The sequence below is a fragment of the Hirundo rustica genome, chromosome 11 (genome assembly GCF_015227805.2).
Source record: "Hirundo rustica isolate bHirRus1 chromosome 11, bHirRus1.pri.v3, whole genome shotgun sequence".
NCBI lineage: Eukaryota > Metazoa > Chordata > Aves > Passeriformes > Hirundinidae > Hirundo > Hirundo rustica.
This window is the reverse complement of record NC_053460.1, coordinates 8,479,430-8,499,487: the sequence shown is the minus strand read 5'-3', so window position 1 is coordinate 8,499,487 and position 20,058 is coordinate 8,479,430. Positions and strand designations below refer to the sequence as shown.

The window sequence follows — 20,058 nt, the reverse complement described above, 5'->3', positions numbered from 1 at the left end:
CAAGAAGCAGGAGGCACAGAGGAAGGGAAGCCCCCCTCATGCAAAGGCTGCGCTGGCAGAATTAAGCACTGAACAACATGAAAGGCAACCCATGAGTGGAAAAAAAGGACACAAATAACATTACTTGTTTGTCAGTTTGATTCATGTTATTTGCCAAAGAAAACAAACATTTGATCTCCAAGCCTGACTTTTACAACTTACCACACTTTGGTAAGAAGTGACACAGCTTTAGACCTTTTAATTAGTACAACATGCACGAGCTCAATAATGAAGCAAAAAAATGTTATTTGTTTGAGCATATCTTCTTCCCACCAGCACTTCCACTGCAGGGTCTCTGCTGAGAGCACAGCCTGGTTTTCTGTGCCTGCACTCACAGCCTTGGGTGGGGACAAGAGCACGCCGTGGGGACAGCACACCAGGCACATCTACCGGCCAACAGCCTCTGCGAGCAGAGGTGTCAGAACCAGCATGAGTAAGATGTGGACTACCAGGAAACCACCTCCCACAGCCCTCATTTCAAGATCAAACATTTCAAACACACAAAATACACTGCAGCCCTTCAGCACAGTCTTCACCCATTCATCTCACAAGAAACAAATGAAGGACGCAGCATCCATTTAATAGACGTACTTAATTCATGGAGAAGTTAAAGACAGTTAAAAGAGGCTATTAGAACTGTCATTCTTTTCTAAGGCAAATGAAGACTAATTCAAGAAGGGAAATAAAAAAGGCGATATAAGCTAACTATGGGTCTGTAAAGACTAAAAGAAGCCCATACTCTAATGCTGGTTATGTTTTGCAGGCTCAAACAAGCACTTTGCAGAACTTCATTTAGAGTTTACCTCTCAATCAACCTCCCCTATCCTTCCGGCCCACAACAGCAGCCTTGGGACATCACAAGTTACATAGGCCTTCCCACAGACAACAAAACCCAGCTTCCCAAGTTGCCCAGGAATACTTTTTGTTTGTTTCTTTGATAAGGAATATTATGCCTTCCCTGACCCGTTTCAGGGGCCGTTCAGCTGCCGTGGTCACTGCAGCTGCCAGTGCCTTACACACAAACTTCCTGCCTCAGAGCAAACAGCAGGTAGCTCAGACATAGCTGCTGAGGGCTCAGGACTTCAAACGCCTCATGCATCACTTGGGAGCCCGAGAAGCACTGCAAATTCTATGAAAGTCTTCATAAGTCAAAGGAGAAACAAGCTGACAAGCCGATGTGATTCCTGATTCCTACAATCTGCCCTGAGCACGCCGGCCAACAGCTGAGCTGCTGACACAGCAGCCTGGGAACCTCTGGCACACAGCCTGACCTTCCCAGATGAAGTAGTCTGCCCTTGCTCCTGAATCAGAGCCCTGGAAGCCTTACACCACCGGATTCAGAAGGCCTTCAAAACTCTGATAAACAAAGATTTTTCATTTCTGAAAGCATGAATTCCTTGTCAAGATATTCCGAGGTTTGAAATTACCACATAATCATTCAAACGTAGTAATCATTCATCTTGAAACCCCACGAGTTTATGCAGGAACTTTTCTCTCATTAAAACACAATAATGCATACTGGTACTTTTAAATTTATTTTAGAGAAAAGAATTTAAACTCCTTTTCCCCCTCTTTCCCTTTTCAGGAATATGGAAACCACCTAAGATTATAGCCAAAAACGTTTAACCACATATTTCCTTCTTTACAGATAAAGCCATGTTGGTTCCCCCTTTCAACTTCTGAACTTAACAGAATTATTAATAAATTACTGCTCTGTCTGTGAACACATTATCTATTATTGCACCTCAAAATCCAGCAAAGTGGTCTTCCCAAAAAATTCTGAATTGTCTGCTCTGAAAATTGCCTCAAGACTGTCACGGTAGGAGACCAAGGGCAAAAGGTGCATTATTTCTAAAAAGACCCAAAATTCTGCCCCCCACAACATTACAGAAGTAGATAAAAAGCAGGTCTTTGTTAGAACAACTCTTTCAAGGTTTTACTGCTAACCCCAGACTACCTGCATTTAAACCATTTTATAAATCCTCCACACACCTCTGGGTGCTTTTCATAATAATGCCCGGCAGTCAGTGCCGTAAAATTCAAGAGACAGGTGAAAAGCACTACAGAACAGAAGGAAGGAGGAGAGGCTGGAAGTCAGGCAATTACCAAATTCATATTCAGTGGACAAATGTAATGCTACATAAAGAAACACCATTATAGGGACATATAAGAGGAAAAGCTAAATTATGTAGCAGCCTCTTTTCAGAATGCAGTCCATCCTATAAACCAAAGGAAGTATGGCTTTTCTGACACTGACAGTGGACAGTTGTGTGTCTACGTTAAGAATCTTTGTACACATGTTGAAGGATGAGAGCAAGGTAAGTTCTCTCTCATTTTGCATCCTCATTTGGCACAGCCAAAGCTTTGTTAGACTAGGAGACCTAGATAAACTGTCACATACTGAAATATGACATTTTTACTAGTTTATAGCAGCTGAATTTTTGTTTGCGTGGCTAATACAGAATTAACTTCATCTCTCAAGTGGCATCTTCCATTTCAAACTGCTACTACAGATCAAAGCACTATTAGAATTTTTAAATGAGAAACACAGACATGTTACTTTTACATTGGAAACAGGCTTTTTGTATTAGAGCAAGTATTCTGCTTGCTGACTGAGCAAGCAGCAATAGCAAACACTCTTATCTCCTGGCAGATTATCTGAATAGAGGACAAACAGCACCATAAACACACACAAACTTGAGAAGGTGCTGCATGAATAGGCTTAGTTGGGCTCTAAGTTGTTGAGCTGTGTTTGTGCTTCCTCTGCCTCCCTGCTGACTTGTCCTCAAAGACCTCTGTGCCACACCTTCAATATACAGTGTATCTCACCTTTCTTTTGTATTCTTTTGACTAATCTGTTATTTCTCTTCATCTGCATTTAAATGAGCAACCTTCTCCTCCAACTCCAAGTAACTCTGTTGTTAAGAACAGGAACGGGCCATGGCTCCTGTAACACCATTCATTTATATTTTAAAATCCAAACTATTTAAATAGTGGACAATTCTCAATTACTTTTTTAAAAAGCTACCGTATTTTAGCACAAGACAAAAATCCTCGGTTTCACATCCTATTTTAGTCATCTAGTAAACCCTTATCTCACAACAGCAGGGTATTTAACTGATCTGCTGGATGTGTGCTATCTGTGTGCTCCATCCACACATCCTGCAGTTACAGAAAATGCTCCTTCTCCCTCCAGCAACCAAGCCATTTCCTCCCCCAGCGATTGCACACAGTTCTCACCACCCACCAACTAATGAATCAGCAGGCTCACAACAGCCAGCGCCACCGAGGAGATCAACTTCGCCCCCCAGGAAACACCAGTCCCCGGTGAAGTGGTGCAGTCCCCTCCCTTCTGTTTTCATTTTCCCAGCACACTGGAGCAAAATGCATTCTTTCAGAAGAGGCTCAGTTCTGACTCACCCTCTGCCTCATCACGCACACATCTGCCCATTCATAACGAGCCACGTCCGTCCATCCATCCATCCCACCTTCCCCTGAATCATACCCCACTTTTAAACACTGAAACAGCAGTCTCCCTGGTGATTTCACATGATACACTGACCACTAGGAAAGAAACAGCTCTGAACATTTACATCAAGAAAGAAAGGTGTTAAATCGGGCATGGCAAACCTCATCATTTCACCTTTTCTTAACATTATCTGTATACACTAGCAAGCAAAAGGAAACGACCTGAACAAAATGTTCAAATGAGAAATTATGTATTCAACTGTTTCCTTTAACAGCAAATGATCATATATACAGTTTCATAAATAAAATGCTGCTATCTTGCCACAAAGATGTGGCACGACTGCTCTGAAAAGTAAAGTTGCATCAGTCCCAACCCTGTGTTCCCCTCAAAATACAAAGATTCACTTTCATATCACAGAGAAGGGTCTCTAGCCTGGGTTTCAAAGAGGGGGAGAATGAGAGAGGGAGCAATCTATGAAATGTAAAAAAAAAGAAAAAAGCAAAAAAGCTTTTCTAAAACTTTGCAACAGAAGTTATACACTAAAATCCTCAACTAATTGGGGAACAAAATAGAATAACTTCATTAGTGTAACAACTGAAGTTACAGCAAAAGCTGATAACTTCATTCAAGACTTCACACTGCTCTTTCAGATATTGATCATTAGTTTAAAAGAAACTAATGACAAGCAACGAAGTCACGACCAGAGTTTACAGCATTTATCTGTCTTCCTAAGTTTGATTCCATACACTAACCTTGTAACATAATTTAAACTGGAATGAAGTATAAACAGAAACAGCTGAGAAGAATCTCATTTAGAAAGTGCCTATGAGTGAAATAAAGACTTTTTAGTGCTTTTAATTTGGATCAATCCTTCTGTCTCATCCCTCAAAACATACTATTCTTTCTTCAAACACACAAAAAAAAAGTCTTCTATTTTAAAAGCTACATATTGGAATTTCTTCCATTATATGAGAATGAGGTTTGGTAAAATTTAAACCTTACACTCTTCTGCAAAAATGTATGTGAATTGATACTCTCTGACTAAACAGCCTTTCCTAAACACTTGTGCATAGATGACCCACTTGTGGCTTTGAAGATGAATACAGCTTCAAGTTCCACACGGGTGGCACCCATGGCACAGCTGTACCACACCACCACCAGCAGGCCCTCGCTGTTTCCTGAGCAGCTGCCCAAGTGGGACTCCTGGGACAGCGCTGGCCAGGGCAGGAGCACTGCCCAGAGACACCATTTCTCTGCCTGGGACCTGTTTCTCCAGCTCTGCTTCCTTGTGATCACACAGAGACATTTCACTTGCAGCTGAGGACAGAAAGCACTCCAATTCACAACTAGAAAAACACCTCCAAACATACAACAATTTTCAACTTCATAGCAAAACCTGATGGTCAGATATTATTACTTTGTTCAATTTTAAAGTATGCTTATGTACGCCACCAGGTTTTACTACAAATATCAGTAAACACTGAGATGTAACATAATCCATTTTTACAATTCTGCGTAGCAGAAATACCCAGCACAGACTCATTTCGAAAATATCTTTGTAATATCAGAGCTGTGACAAAACTTCTCTCAACGTGCTTTGTGTATTACTGAAATACTACAGTGATGGGGTTTGGTTTCTAAAACATCAAAAAAAGGAACAGCTGAAGAATTTTTCTAACCTTACTGGAGAGCCAGAATTTAAAAGTCCCTTGTAGAAAACCTGGTATTCTTATGGTTTTTTGGTTGGTTGCATTTGTTAGGTTTTTTTCTGTGTAGCTAGCTCAACTATGTAATCGTGACTCCTTTTCGAAAGCAGATCAATGTTTCATTAAATTATGCAGATTGCTATTTCACTTAACTAAAAACCAAGTCTATAACTAAGAACAGATATGAAGCAGTAAGGATATCAGAACTAATGTGATTAAAATCTGTGGAGCATTTTATTCCTGGATTAAGATCACTGGTCAGTATTTACGCTTAGAAGCTCACATAGAAAAATACTAAAATGCTTTTGCACAGAAATTACACCCATCATCTAATAACCAAGTCCCCTGATACAGTTCATCATTCCAAAATACTGCAATTTCTTGACTAAGCAGAAAACACGAACCAGACTTGACCAAAACCACCAAAAACGCCCCAAAAGAAAGCATAAAGTAGACAGCTTCTAGTTTTCACATTGTCACTACAGAAGGGACTAATTCCTCCCAAAGAGAAATGCATCCCATGCTCAGGCTCTATCCCTTTGCCTTCAAAAGACAAAACCAACCACAGAGCTAGAACTGAAAATCAACAAAAATGCAAGGAGCATAACAAGAAAAATCTGAAAGGCAAATATACACTGGGCTGTCCCCCAGGGTCTTTATCAGGCTACCTTTACACTAGATTCTACATGAGAAAGATGGCTGGATTTTAAACCTGCACTCCTCTTAATGGAGAGGGTATGCATTTAAAAAAGACCCATTTTTTCTTGCAACAATTGAAAAGAATAATGCTTTTGCAGCAAACTATTGCCAGGAGATTGCTGCTGGTTTTGCTGCTCCAAGTACACTTGCATGCTTCTGCTCACAAACCCAGTAATTAACAGACACAGTCTTCTGCTAGCTTGACAGAATATTTTCCAGACAAATTTCAAAATTGGTAGTGAAATTTGTTCTTTTCAAGCTTTCAGAAAGTCACATAGCAAAAAGCAGTTACAACTTGCAACTGCAACAGAGGATTAGAAAGGGAGGTTTATCTAAAACACATCATTTGCACACACCACGCTACCTGGGTACAAATAAACAGCTTACTAATCCTCTACTTTTGAACTGAAAATTCAAAACATATAATGCAAGTATACAAAAAGAAATTACCTGATTTGGACGACATGGGCAAGCAACTAATAAAAACATCCAGGAACTGACCCAAGCAAGAGAGGGGCAAGAAAAGCTGCTTCTTCTACCCTCTGGCTTTCACTGCCTTCTTGAGCGCTCCAACAGCCTCACCCTTCCCCTTAAGCAGGGTTCAAGTCTGGAAAAACTGTTTAAACATTTCCTCAAGAAGTAGTGCTGCATCAAGGGTTAAAATAATGTCTTTTGTATGCTATAACAACTATTCAACTTTCATCATTCAATAAAATTTCATTGTGTCAGAATTATTCTGCAGAAAACTATCAAATTCTACAGAGAACATACTTAGCAATGACTGGAAATTTTCTTTAACAGAGTAACATAAAACTTGCAATTATGCATGCTAATGAGCTCATTTTGTTACTTGTGCTTTGGCAATAAAGCTTGAAGAACCATTTCAGTAACTTTCAGAAAAATGACAGTTTCTCAAAGCAAATGTTTCATCATCTTATTGAATTTTTCTTATTTTTAATATGAATTATTAAGTGATTTTCAGAAAGAAGCAGACATTCTCAACAATGACTCTTACTTTTCTCATTCATTTATAAGAAGAGGAGAAAAGCATAAAATCAGCAACTTTGCTTAGTAAGTGGAGACTGATAAGCAAACAAGAGAATTCAACAATCCCAGTGTCTGGATTTCTTCCAGCATCTATGCTGCAGAGAACTCAAGTACTGCTTTCATCCACACAGCACTCATCTGTCCTTATATATAGCTGCAAAATTTAGCTCACTAACTCCAATTTTGTTCCTCTTCTGGGAAACTTTAGGATGATGACATGGGTATATTTGAAATCTTGTCTATACAACTCTAACGAGCGCATTTAAGCCACTGGAAGGAGTTCAAGGTAGTATGACTGTATAGCTGCTTTTAGAACACATAATAAGAGCTAAGCAGAAGCAGGGTTACTGACAGCAGACCTTAAGTACTTCCACAGCCGTGCTGCAAGTACTGCACCCGAGCATTGTTTCAAAATGGCATCGTCACTGCCTGCACCGTAACACAGGGACAAGGCTGTGGGCACTCACAGAAGCATTTGGAGGAGGAGGGGTGAAAGGATTCTGGGGGAAAGGCTGTGGATCCTCATCACATGAGAGGTGCTGGGGTGACTCACGCTCCGGTGGCGGAGGGCACCCGATGATAAATCACTCTGCAGGAACAACTGTCCAAACGCAGCCGCTGGCTGCCTGCCACGACGACGTGTCCGGTCTGCGTCCTCCAAAGAGCTCCCTTCCCAAAATCCAAGTTGCTAACTGTTCATAGTGTACAAGCTGTATGCACATGGAGGCATCTCCTAACTGTGAGGTAAAGTGAATAAGCACAGGTACACTATGACTGTGGCTTCAAACAGAGTTTGGATTAAACAGCTCTCCTCTATGCAACAGCAGCTCATAATGAAGAACACTTCCAAGTAGCTAAACAAAAAAAGAGAAAAAGTTTCACTCTCCTCTAAAGCAAAAATGGATTCAGGAGAATAAACAAAGAATGTTGCTGGGAAAAAGAAAAAAGATTAGAAAGAAAAAGAAACTGAGAAATCTCTGCCATCTAAAGGACAAACACAATAATAAATTCTAGAATCATAAGCATCTGTAGAAAACCAACATTTTACTGAAACCATATAGATGATCCTGGATGAAAACTGATCAAGGTGACCATCAAAAAAAGTGGACTCTTCTCATCCACCAAACCTTTACAGGACTCCCATCAAGCTACTCCAAGGGGGGAAAAAACCCAAGAAACAAAAAAAAACAAACCAAAAAACACCCAGGCTGGGTACAAACTGGATACACCACCAAACCCATTTGGCTGCTGTGAGAATAACCACACACTGACCTCCTTATTTGAAGCTCACAAAAAAGTCTGAAAAAGATCAAAAGGCAACAAGAGTGACGTGGGTTTCATCAGGACACCACTTCCCTTGGCTGGAGCAGGCAAAGTACCGCGAAGGCTCCGAGCACACAGACAGTCCAGCAGCTGATGGCCCTTCACTGACCACCTGCTGCTCCTCACACAAGAATCTCTCCCAGCTACCACAAGGTTTTGGGGTCATCATGACCCCAAAAGGTTTGAGTAAGAGGATAACAATTGTTTAAGGCTGCTCAGGAAGTGGAATGCTGGTTCTATTGGCTGTCACTTGAATAGGTGTTGGATTTTAATGAAAACTATTTCTCATTATGCTTCTATTTCTGCTGTAACACCTGCAGTATAACAAAGATTTGCCTTCTTTTAATATTCATCCAAACAGTTAACACCAACCTAGAGCAAAATAAAATCTAGTTATGACAAAAAGCTGCAAGTAGAAACTCAGCATCTTTAGGAAGAAAACTGAAAATCTTTAGTTACGGCTAGACCAAAGTTAATGGTTAATGAGCAGAAATCCTAGCTACATCACATGTGGCACAGCAGGCACTCTGAATCAATTTAAATCATGTCTGATGTGCTTTCCTCCAAAGCTGCAGAGTTCACAGCATATTAGAGCAAAATAAACCCGTGTGGAAGACTCTGGTTTACGAGCAGCTGCCACCAAAGAACAGACAGGAAGTCAAGCTGCACCAGAATGAGATGGAGAATTGTATTATAAAGGGGAGGGGAAGTAAAACAACTTCACAGACTTTATCAGTGACTGGGATTTAAACAGTAAAAAAGAATATCTGAGAACTAATGTTCTTTCAAGAAAGAAAGAGTGGAGCTATAGAAACATCTTGAATAAGAAATGAAAACTGGGGACATCACCTTACTCTCGGAAATAGACAAAATGAATCATGCAAAGAAAGTTGACCAGACAGTTCTTAACAAAACAAGGGACTTTGAAAAAGATTACATTTTAGGAAGCACTGAAATCTATACCCAGCTCAGCCTTAAGTTCATATGTCATAGTACAAAATTGAAATAAAAATTACAGAACTTCATTAATCACAATAAAACTAGCCTAAGTCATTAATGATACCAGAAAACCAAGGTGAAAATAAAGCTCTCCATTTAATTCCAAGGTTTAATTATCCAATACTTTAGGTAATACATTAGGCTACTACACTGCCTATGTTTTAATTTCTTAACATCTACTCATTTATTCTTCACTTAAAAAAAACTTAAAAAAAAAAACAAATAAAAACTCCTGGACATTAGCTGACAACAGAGAGGATCAGAAAGCCTTGGTATGGTTCAGCTCCCCAGAAAGAGGACACACACTGCATCTGACACACCCCACACACACCCACAATCACAATGAAATACAAGTTCTATTATTTTTATGATCTAGGGACCTATTTTTAGTGCTTTTTTTTTTCTTCTGCTATGACAAACCTGAAAAATTGCTCAAATAGATAATTAAGTTTGCTGCAGGTCAAAGACAGCATAGAATGTTAAAGCTATCTCAAAAAAAATGTTAAAACTTGAGTTTAAAATGAGTAGAAACATTAGGCGTACACAGAGCCATCCAATTCTTGGATTAACGAAGACAGGGTATCCACCAGAGGCCTACCCACCCATTGTGAACAAAAGATGCATCAAATTAAAAGGCAAATTAAGCATATAAAAAAAACCCCCCTCAGTTAAGAAATACCAGATTGAAAAACCTCAAGCCTATGAAGTATGTATTTGCAGAATCCCAACTTTCACAAGAGTGTTGCTCTTTCTAAAATTCGATCATTTAAGTGGTAATTCTAGCAGATGCTGCATTGGTAGCTTTGTCAATCTGTGTACAAAACTGCTTTAGCACAACAGTGACATACTTCAAAGATGGATAAACTATTTTGGGCCATCATTGTTTAGCCAAACACCGAAACAGAATTCCAGGATAAAAATATTCTAATGTTGGTAAGTTTATCTACATTCTAGATCTCAAACTAATGCCTAAGATAATTATTAACTGACAGCTTCCCCCATAGCCTTTTTTATTCATATAATTAAAAACATGCCTTGCTGGCATAAATCCAGTGATGAACAAACACACATTATGCACTGCCTCAAGAATCAAAGCTCATAAAACAATGTTGCACAGAGCTACAAAAATCACATGGTTTTCAGAGACTGCTGAAGCCTGTGAAAGAAATTCTTAATTAAACCAAATGACAAAAATCTAGAGAGAACCAAATCTCAGACAGTTCAGATGAAACTCTTAACTGTTTCCGTTGATAACAAAAAAGACTCTCCCACTCTGTTCATTCCTCCACTCCAATCATGGGACTGGCTTACTTTCAGAGTTTAATTCTGTGCAGAGCAAGCCGGCATTCATGTGTGATTTGCACAAGTAAGGGCTGATTATAGCAGTGAATTTGTGATTTGCTCATACCAGAGCACAACATTATTCCCATTTATCTGTTTGTCCACCTCTAGCCTCATTCAGAGGAATTCTTCTAAGCATTTCAGTGAAGCAGCCTAGAATTTACTGTAAACACACATAAAAGAAGGAGTGGCATTCATTAATGAGGCTCACGTTCTATTTTAATATACAGCATACCTACCATGCTCTTACATGATTAAGACAACACAAGAAAATGGATGAAGTAGCTCAGTACTTTAAGAATTCATTCGGAGAAAACAAAGTTAAAAAAAAATCATAGGAGTAAATAAAATTAGTTTTGAACTGGCAAGAAGAGAGACTTCAGTCTTCTTACACATTACAAGAAAAATTCCTCATTCAATTGTGAGCCAGAATCAATATTTTTCAGTAAGAGCCAGATTCAATTCAGTTTCCTTAGCAAAGCAGTCAGTACCCAGACAGCCAACTTCACTTCTCCCCCAATTTGTCAAACTTCTGCAAGCCTCACAGGACTAAATGGAAAACAATTTTTTCCAAAAAAACTCATTAACTTGAATTCCACATACCATAACTGCCCTCAGGAATTTTTTTTTCTTCCAATCAAGTTTTCCCACTATAGGAAATATTTATCTTCCACCTAGCAGCATTTAAAAGACCCAATATGCCATTAAACCTGAATATGCTTCAAGTATTTCCTCCAGCCTGGTAGGTTTGGTAGCATTAGCTGTTTCTTGTTACAAGGGTCAGTAAAAAAATGTAGGCAAAGGAAAGGATTTTGTAGTCCATTAAAAGTTTTTTGAAGTAAAAAAAAAAAAAAAAAACAAAAACACGAAATTTAGCCTGAAACAGAAAAACTATGAGAGCTTAAGTGCTGGTCCAAATCCACTGAGTTCTGAAGAAAGTCTCCTACTGAACTCAGTGATCTTTGGATCAGTCCCAAAGTACCTACAGGAGCACAGATAGGAGACAGCATCTGTATTTTAAAGGTATGTTTTTCCTGTAAAACAAAACCAGCTGTAGGTGATTTCAGTAACTTTATTCTGATGAGACTAAGCAAGGCTTTTGACTTTAAATCTAATACAGCTTCACAGTAACCATCACTGTCACTAGGGAATTTGAGCTTTCAATATCAGTCTATGGGACAACCACCTCAGAAAAAAGAGACTCAGAAATCAATTCTGAAAGCAATGCTGCTTGTGTATTATAGCTGATGGTGAAACTGAGAAAAAGCTTCATTCCACTTAGAGCACACTGACTGCTTGCTGTACTGGCAGCCAAAGACACAACGAACTAACCTGTTGAAAGCACAAATTTTCATTAGTCTACCACAATTCATTGGCCAAAGCCTAATTTCTGAACCACTTTAGAAGCACCTCTGTAACATGAAATTTAGAATGTTCCCCAAAATTTTATCCTAGCACGACAGTAGAAATAACCAAAAAAGCCACAATCTTCAAAATAACACAAAGCCACCACAATACTGCCCACATTTCCCAATTCTTCCATTTGCCTAAACATTAGCATGCTTTAAAACAAAGCATTATTTTATCTTACCAGCTTTCACTTGTACTCACACCACTACCTACCTGCATGGAGCTGTGAAATATTAGAAATCTCACATCATACGCGCAGTCCATACCAATAAGGCCTTAAGCACAACAACAACAAAAAAATTCTTTCAGTTTCAACAATTTCCTCCTTACCTTGCCTCCTTCTCTTTCAAAGTCGACATATTCCCGGGTCGGTGTCTGTCGCTGCTCCCCCTGCCAGCTGGCCGGAAAAAACTGGAGAGACAGATTGGTTCCTGTGGCCACAAAAGCCTTTTAGAAAAATCAATACAAACAGGATCAGGGAGCAAGACATTACATAAATTATGCAGGCAGTCATTTATTTTTACATCAGTTTATGTCTTAAGCCAGGCAGCATAGAGAATACTTAAAGTCAAAAACATGCACTCATCATTTTTCTTAAGTATTAAGTTACAAACATCTGATTCCATTTTGACAACATTTGCCATTGGCTGCTTCGGATATAAAATACAACATGGAATCAATACTTCTTTCAAATCGGTTTTGCTGACATTAGAATCTGTCCTTTCAGTTCTGTCTGGATACCCTGCACCAACTTAGTACCTGCAACATTAAAAACTGCCCGTGCTTTTCAAAGCATATCTCTAAAAGAAGTACTGCTGAAGGAAAATTAACACCTTAGACCCATTACTAAGGACAACTTTTTGCAAAATAAAAGGATTTGTTTCCTTCCACAACCTACTTATACCTAGACAGACACTTAACTGAAGCACAAATATTCCTATTTTATCATCTACTGGCATGCAGCATCAATACACAGCTCAATCAAGCTTCACGGGACAAAGTCCTCAAGCCACATTAAGACACCAGTGATACCTAGACCAGCAGATGCTGTGTCAGTGAGAAAAGGCAACTGTAGGAATTCTTCTCAGCTGCAGCCCTTTGTAATATCATTAATGGGTCTGGCTTAAACCCAATAGAAAAAGCATGCATTGTTTTCAAGCAAACAAATTTCTACAATTTCAAATGAAAACGGGATTCAGTTTTCTTAAGAAACTCCCTGTATTTGCTTGCATATCTTAACTCGAAGCCATGATGAGTACATCACTTCCTAGACACGAAATAAAAAATTATTTTTGCAAACAGAAGTTAGATTTACAGTATTTATACTTTTCTGTGGTACAGGGTAACATGACGTCCTCAGAGCAGACCCACAGCATATCACTCCTATCACAATCCCAGGTTTAAACATAATTTGTTGCAATCAAGAGGCTGTATTTATTACCATGATCACTTACATTTAAATCGTTATTAATCTAGAATATAATTTTCCTTAAAAGCTATACAACTACTGCTTTAACAGTTGGAATTTCCTGACAAGCAGATTTCTTTCAAGCAACCCAGAATGCAGCCACTTCAGGGTATAAGTGTACTGCTACCTGTGACACCATAGCTACATGTTATTTAACATAGTTCTAGTCATGGACTGTAACACTGTCATAGGATTAATACCTCCCATTTTGAAAGTAGAAGTGCTTTGTCTCGGCTCTTCCCCCTCCTCCAAGGGAGACTAATGCTCTGCAATCAGTTTTGGTTCTAGGCTATCCTTAAAAACAGACTTTTAAATTTTTGTCACTGTTGTTTTCATTCGCTTGTTTTATCTCCTGTAAGCATACTATCAATGTCATTAAAATTAACAAACGGGTCCTAGTACTGCCAGAATACTGTATTGGTGCATTAATATTTGTTTGCAAAGACAAACATTCATCGATGTAACAGAAGTTGCATCAAGGATACACTTGCACAAACAGGTGGCATCAAATCTGTCAGAGCTGCAGATCACCACTACCAGGCTCACTGCCTTATCCCTTTTCCTTTGCAAGGGATGCTATTTACGTATCAAGAAACAAATTTTACCTATCTCAAAATATTTGTGACTCTGAGTCTTCACCACTTAGTCTGCTCAAGAACTGTTTTCCTACCTCTGAGCATCTTTAGTAAATACGTGTTTTACACTCCTTAATTTATACATTTAAAATATCAAGGAGTGAGATCATTGAGAGTAAACCAGCTGACCACTGAAGTCCTATGGACCAGTCCAGCTCTGGTAACTGGGTCAAAAGGAAACCCAGCAAGACAGTGAAGTGCCCATGCCTTCCTGCTTCCACCCTCAATGTGTGCTAGAGGGCCATGAAAAACAGGGGAAAAATACCAGAGAAAAGAAGAAGATAAAAGTACACGAATTCCACATCCTCAGAGTCAGGCAGGCACCATCTAAAACATAGAAAGCTGTGTAGATATTTATTCCCTGGATTTTCAAAGCCTGCTCCCTCCCTTTGAAGCGACAAAACCATCCAGTTAAAGCACCCATAGGCTTCTCGAATCAAATCATAGGTCAATACTAAAAAGAACAGTTCTGCTAATAAACACACAAGACTACATGGAAGCCATTAATTTCCACCAAATAACACACAAATTAAATTAAAAATAATAATGATTTAAAAAAAAAAATCACGCCACTAGTTTGGTTTTAAACTTGAAAGTACGAAAAGTCTGGTTTTGTCTGCAGAGCCTTTTAAAGTCCAGTCTTAAAAGCTATCAGACACTTTTGTTGAAAATTTTGTGAAAAGCTTATCAGGTAGTACAAGGGCAACCTGACTTACACACAGACAACATAAATACAAGTACCTTCCAAAGCAAACCAAACACGTGAGGTTATTGAAGTTATCAAAGCATTACCAGTAAATGTGAAATCTTACTTAACACACTTCACAGTTACTTCTCAGTAATATTGGCAATTATTTCCTTTATTCAATCAAGAGCTATTTGACATATATAACCAACAACTTACTGCCGGTTCTACATTAAATCCCTGAGCTGTTCTCTGGGGTTTTTTTCTCCTTCAAAATATGTAAGGACATTTGCAAAGGCTCCCTTTGGAGATAAAAGAATAAATCCTTGATGGCTGGAAAAACATTCAAGACTAAAAAAAAAAAAAAAAGTAAAATTACTAGCTCTTTTTAACATCAGTCATTACACACACTACATTTCTAAATAAACCTGACTACTCATGCCCTGTTCACAAAACAAAACCAGATGTTTCAGATGAAGAAATATAGAGCCCGTTTTATAATTAAGTAGAGTGAAAATATGTAGAACACGCATCACTGGTAGCTTCCAAGGGATGAAGTTCTGGCAAAAAAAAGGGAGCAGCAGGCTCAGAAGGTGAAACTACAGCAATTTCCCATTTACATAAATAACTGCATAGGCTGCATTAGAAAGCTAGTTATAAGCTGCCCGGCTTTTTTTTTTTTTTTTAAAGAGGGATTTAGGTATATTATACACTTTCACCTGTACAGGAACTTCCAATGCTAGCAAACTATGCCTTCCTCACCTACCCATTGTTTCCCTGGCGTTTTCTTAAAGGAAGAAAACATGCACAAAGAAAAAGGAATGTAAAAAATAGTAAAATTAAGAACAAAGGGCCTCTTGTAAAATAATATTACAGGTTCTAAAACAAGAGATAACAAGATAAGATTCAGCTAAAATAAAGTTACTCAGTATAAAGTAACCGTGTTCTTGAGTGTGTATCCTTTTACTGACAAACACAAATTAACAAGATCAGTTATAGTAACTGGTGTTCAAGTATTTTTGGATGTGCGTAACAATAATTTCATTGTGAACTGACTAGCCGTATGTATACCACGTGAAATTTAAGAATGCTCATAAACCAAACTTGGTGGAAGTGGGGTTTATTTTCTATTTTACCTTGTCTTTCAGTATATACTGTAAATGGAAAAGAGGCTACTTCTGCATTTTAATGCTGGAGTTGCAAACTTAACAATGCTGTGAAATACTAATCCTATAAAAGCAACCCGGAGCAGAAATCAAACCAGGAAACAAGGAGTCAGTTCTTGACTACTCCGAGCTATACTTCATCTCACTTCTTATTTCAGAGGGTGACAGCAGTTTGTAAGTAACCTTAATGAATGAGAAAAACAGAGCTGAAGTTGCAAGTTTCTACGCCTATTTTTAAAAGCATCTGATTTACTTCACAAATACATCAAACAGCTCACTCAGGGCTTTAAGATAGCGCCTTGTGAACAATGTTACTCATTTCTCAAAGCTACTGTTTCCGGAAAAAAAAAAAAAAAAAAAAAAAAAAAAAAAAAAAAAAAAAAAAAAAAAAAAGCTGGATATTGTAATAAGCAGCTCGTAGCTGCAGCACGTGCCCAGGGAAGGAGCGCAGCCCGTTCTCCGTGCCGGGGTTCTCCTTCCTTCCCTGTCACCCCGGCGCTCCAGACAACCACTCTCCCCGCTCGGGAGCGAGCTGACACCTTCGAGTGAAAAAGCGCTACTCCTAAGGCAGACAGAAATGCTGCCTGTTCACCAAAACCTCCTTTCCTCGGCGTTTGAAAGGGAGCCGATGTCATTCCGCTCCTTAAGGAAAACTCTCCTTCACGGTGCGGCCCCGACCGGCCCCAGGCACCGTCCCGGCACGGCCGGCCCCGAGCCTCGGGGCTTGGGCACCGCGCAGCGTTCGCTGCCCCGACGGCTTCCCCCAAACTTTTATTTCACCGGCCAAGCGCGGCCCGGCCCGGTCCCGGCGGGCCCCGAGGGGAGCGCGGCGCCACTTACGATCTCGGAGCGGCCGTCGCGGCAGGCGTTCTGGAAGCGGGCCTGCCTCTCCTCGTGCGGCCGGTCCCTGAAGCCGGTGTATTTAATCTGCGGGGAACAGGGCGCGCAATCAGGAGGGGCCAATCCCGGCGATAAGGGGGCAGCGGAGTGCACTGACTGCGCCTCCCCGCGCCGCCGGCTCGGCTCCCGCCGCAGCTGAGAGGAGGTGCGGGGCTGCCCCGGCCCCTCCGCGGCCCGCGGAAACTTTCCCTACGGCGGGCAGGCGGAGGGAGGGAGAGAAGGGGGAGCCCCGCCGCCACCGCCGCCTCACCTCGCACTCGCGGCTCAGCTTCCTGAAGAACTCCTCGTTCTCGAACTTGCTCCGCTGGTCGGGGACAACCCGCGGCATGGTGGTGGGGCCGCCGCCGCCGGCTGCCCTCCTTCCTTCCCTCCCTCCCTCCCGCCCGCCCGCCCCGCGCTGTCCCAGCCCCAGCGCTCGCCTCGCCCTTTGTTAGCCCCCGCCGGCGGCGCCCCCCCTTCCCTCCTCCCGTCCCTCCTCCTCCCGCGGCGCACGCAGAGCAGCCGCAGCCGCCGCCGGAGCTCGATGCAGCCGCTGCCGCCGCCGCCGCCCGCTCCCGCCCCCAGCCCGCTCCCTCCCCTCCGACTTCCTCCCGGCTCGTAAAGTCGGCCCGAACAGCCGCGCCATTCACAACTCCGCCGCCGCCGCCGCGCATGCGCCCCGCCGCGCGGGAAGCGGGCGAGGGGTGACTCAGAGCCCCCTCCGCGTCCCTCGGCCGGGGCCGTCTCGCCCGCAGCGGGGCCGCTCCGCTCGCTCCCCACCCCGCCACCGCTCCCCCCTCACCGCGGCTGGCCGCTTTCCGCCTCCCCGCCGCGAGGGGAGCAGCCCCAGCACCGCGGCGGGCGGGGAGCGGCTCCCCCCCGCGCCCCGGTGGCGATGGGGAGCGCTCCCCTCACGGCGGGGACCCCGCACCTGCTCCGCCGGCCCGCTCGGGTGGGGACGGGCGATGGCCGCGCCGCGTCCCCCCGCCTGGAGGGTGGCGGTGAGGATGGGGCAGGTAGCAAGGGGCAGCGCTGGCCCCGCACCTCCTCGTGTGGTTCCCTCCCCCTGGCCAGCGTGAAGGCTGGAGGAGCCCAAGGGTGGTCCCGGAGCCCCGCCGCTGACAGGAGCCAGCCCGCTGTCTGGCTGCCGTCCCAGCGCGGTGCGCCCATCAGTCCGTGCCTCCGCCTGCCCAGCCGCACTGACCGAGGCGGGGGCCTGTTCCGAGGGGAGCGGGGGCACACATCACCACCTCAGGATGTGTGTGGCTCGGGAGCTTTGAAGTCGTGGTGTCAGACTAGAGCAAAACCAAAACCCAGCACTTCGCTGCACCAGCGCTTGAAGAAGCTTGACTGCTTCTTCATTGCAGCCTACAACTTCCTCATGAAGGGGAGGGGCAAGCACCTATCTGCTGTCTCTGGCAATTACTGACAGGACCCAAGGAAACGGCCTGAAGTTGTTTCAGGGGAGGTATAAGTTGGATATCAGAAAAAGGCTCTTCACTCAGAGGGTGACTGGCCACGGGAACGGGTTGCCCGACAAAGTGATCACAGCACCAAACCCGGCAGGGTTCAAGAAGCAATTCGGACAGTGTTCTCAGGCACGTAGTGCGTCTCTTGGGGGTGTCCTGTGCAGTTGTAAGAGCTGGATTCTGTGTTCCTTGTGGGTCCCTTCCAACTCAATATTCTGGGATTTTTTCTTTTTTTTTCCTACAACTACTCCCCCAGGTTTTTAGCAGCTCTGGAGCATCGTAAGGATGGCAGTATGAGCCAAAAAAACATATTACGATACCTATTGCCAACATTAAAATATTAGAGCATATTAGATCTTTTGATAAAGGAATGAGGTTTTCTAATCTCTCAGTATTACAATCTTAACTTTACACAGTCATGCAAATCAAAGCCAGCAATGCTAAGGTTAACCAGAAGACATAATTTGAATCAAATATGAGAAAAATAAGAAAAAAAAATCAGTGAAGTAACAGTAACCCTTAACTAATTGTACACAGACTTCACAGAAAAAAAAATTTACCCTTTTTTTTCTAAATGTAGAAAATATGCTATGAGAAACTTAATACATTTCTGATCAATAGGAAAATGGAAGATAACTGTTTAAGCTGTATCTTCTGATTTTTAGTATGTTACTGTATTGCGGACATATAGGTAAATTCAGAAGTTAAAAGCCTCAAAAGAGCTGTTCTAAAAGGGTTTTTTCAACCTGAAAAGAAAATACACTAAGCTTGAAAACATAAAATATTGTGTATTGTCTTGATTCATTTAGATTAATATCAACCCTTAAGTGAAATTTTCGTGAATGTCAGCCACATTTAAAAGGTCCCAAAATAAGACATTAAAAAAAAAAATCCATATCACTATTCATCTTACAGCGAGATCAATACCAGGAGCGTAGGCCTGCAGGAGAGTTGCCAAGTTCATAAGGTAGAAATCTGCTCTCTTGACCTCCAATAATCTTTCACTACTTGCTACTACCTCACCCAGTTCTACCTCCCCAGCCCCAAAACTGACTGTGCCTTCTTCCAAATAACAGTTTGGGAAAAAAAAATAACCAAGGTCAAAAGCAAGATGAGTGGTTGTAAAGCCCTAAAATAAGAAACAGGAGATGTAATCACCTAGCAAGTTTTGTGTTTTGACCTTGGCATATATTTTTCAGGACTTTGGAAACAATATCAAGCTTGACTGCTTTCACCCATGCATCTCTTTGTTTAACATTTGTCATCCTGCAGTTTTCATCTTTGCGAAGTTTTTATTTCAAATAAAGTGAGTCAATATTATCAGAAAGTCTGTAAGAGATTGGACACTGCCCATGCTTGTTGCCTCAGTTAGTTGATGCAGAAACAGGATAGCAGGAACGGGTGAGATAGAGCATGGTGGCACAGGATCATATTGTTCTTCTGAATTTATCCAGTTTCTCAATGCTAAGCTAGCTAAGAGCTTTTGCTCTGAATAATGAATACCTTCTTAGCAAAGGGAACCAATTATTTCATATTCATATGAAGAAGACAATTATTTTAGACATGTTTAGTTATCAAGAAAAGTTATAAAATTGCACCAGTTCTTCCTTTCTCTACCTCTCTCAGCCTCCAACATTTAACAAGACAATTAGGGTCTTAAAGACAGTGGAGTTCTTATTTTTTTATCCCTAACTAGATGGAGGAGAGGCACACAAACTAATAG

The 20,058-nt window shown here is 41.6% G+C and overlaps 1 protein-coding gene across 2 annotated transcripts in view; it reads right to left on the bottom strand.

Annotated features, from left to right (window-relative positions):
* The window catches only part of CBFB (core-binding factor subunit beta), a 37,766-nt gene extending 20,504 nt beyond the window's left edge, over positions 1 to 17,262 (bottom strand). For both annotated transcript variants that reach the window (XM_040075499.2, XM_040075498.1), the window contains exons 1-3: positions 17,138 to 17,262; positions 16,828 to 16,914; positions 12,364 to 12,480 (exon numbers count right to left, since the gene is read on the bottom strand). In XM_040075499.2, coding sequence (XP_039931433.1) covers positions 12,364 to 12,480; positions 16,828 to 16,914; positions 17,138 to 17,215 — 282 coding nt within the window. In that variant the 5' untranslated portion in view covers positions 17,216 to 17,262. The remainder of the gene's footprint in view (positions 1 to 12,363; positions 12,481 to 16,827; positions 16,915 to 17,137) is intronic.
* Positions 17,263 to 20,058: the final 2,796 nt, after the last annotated feature.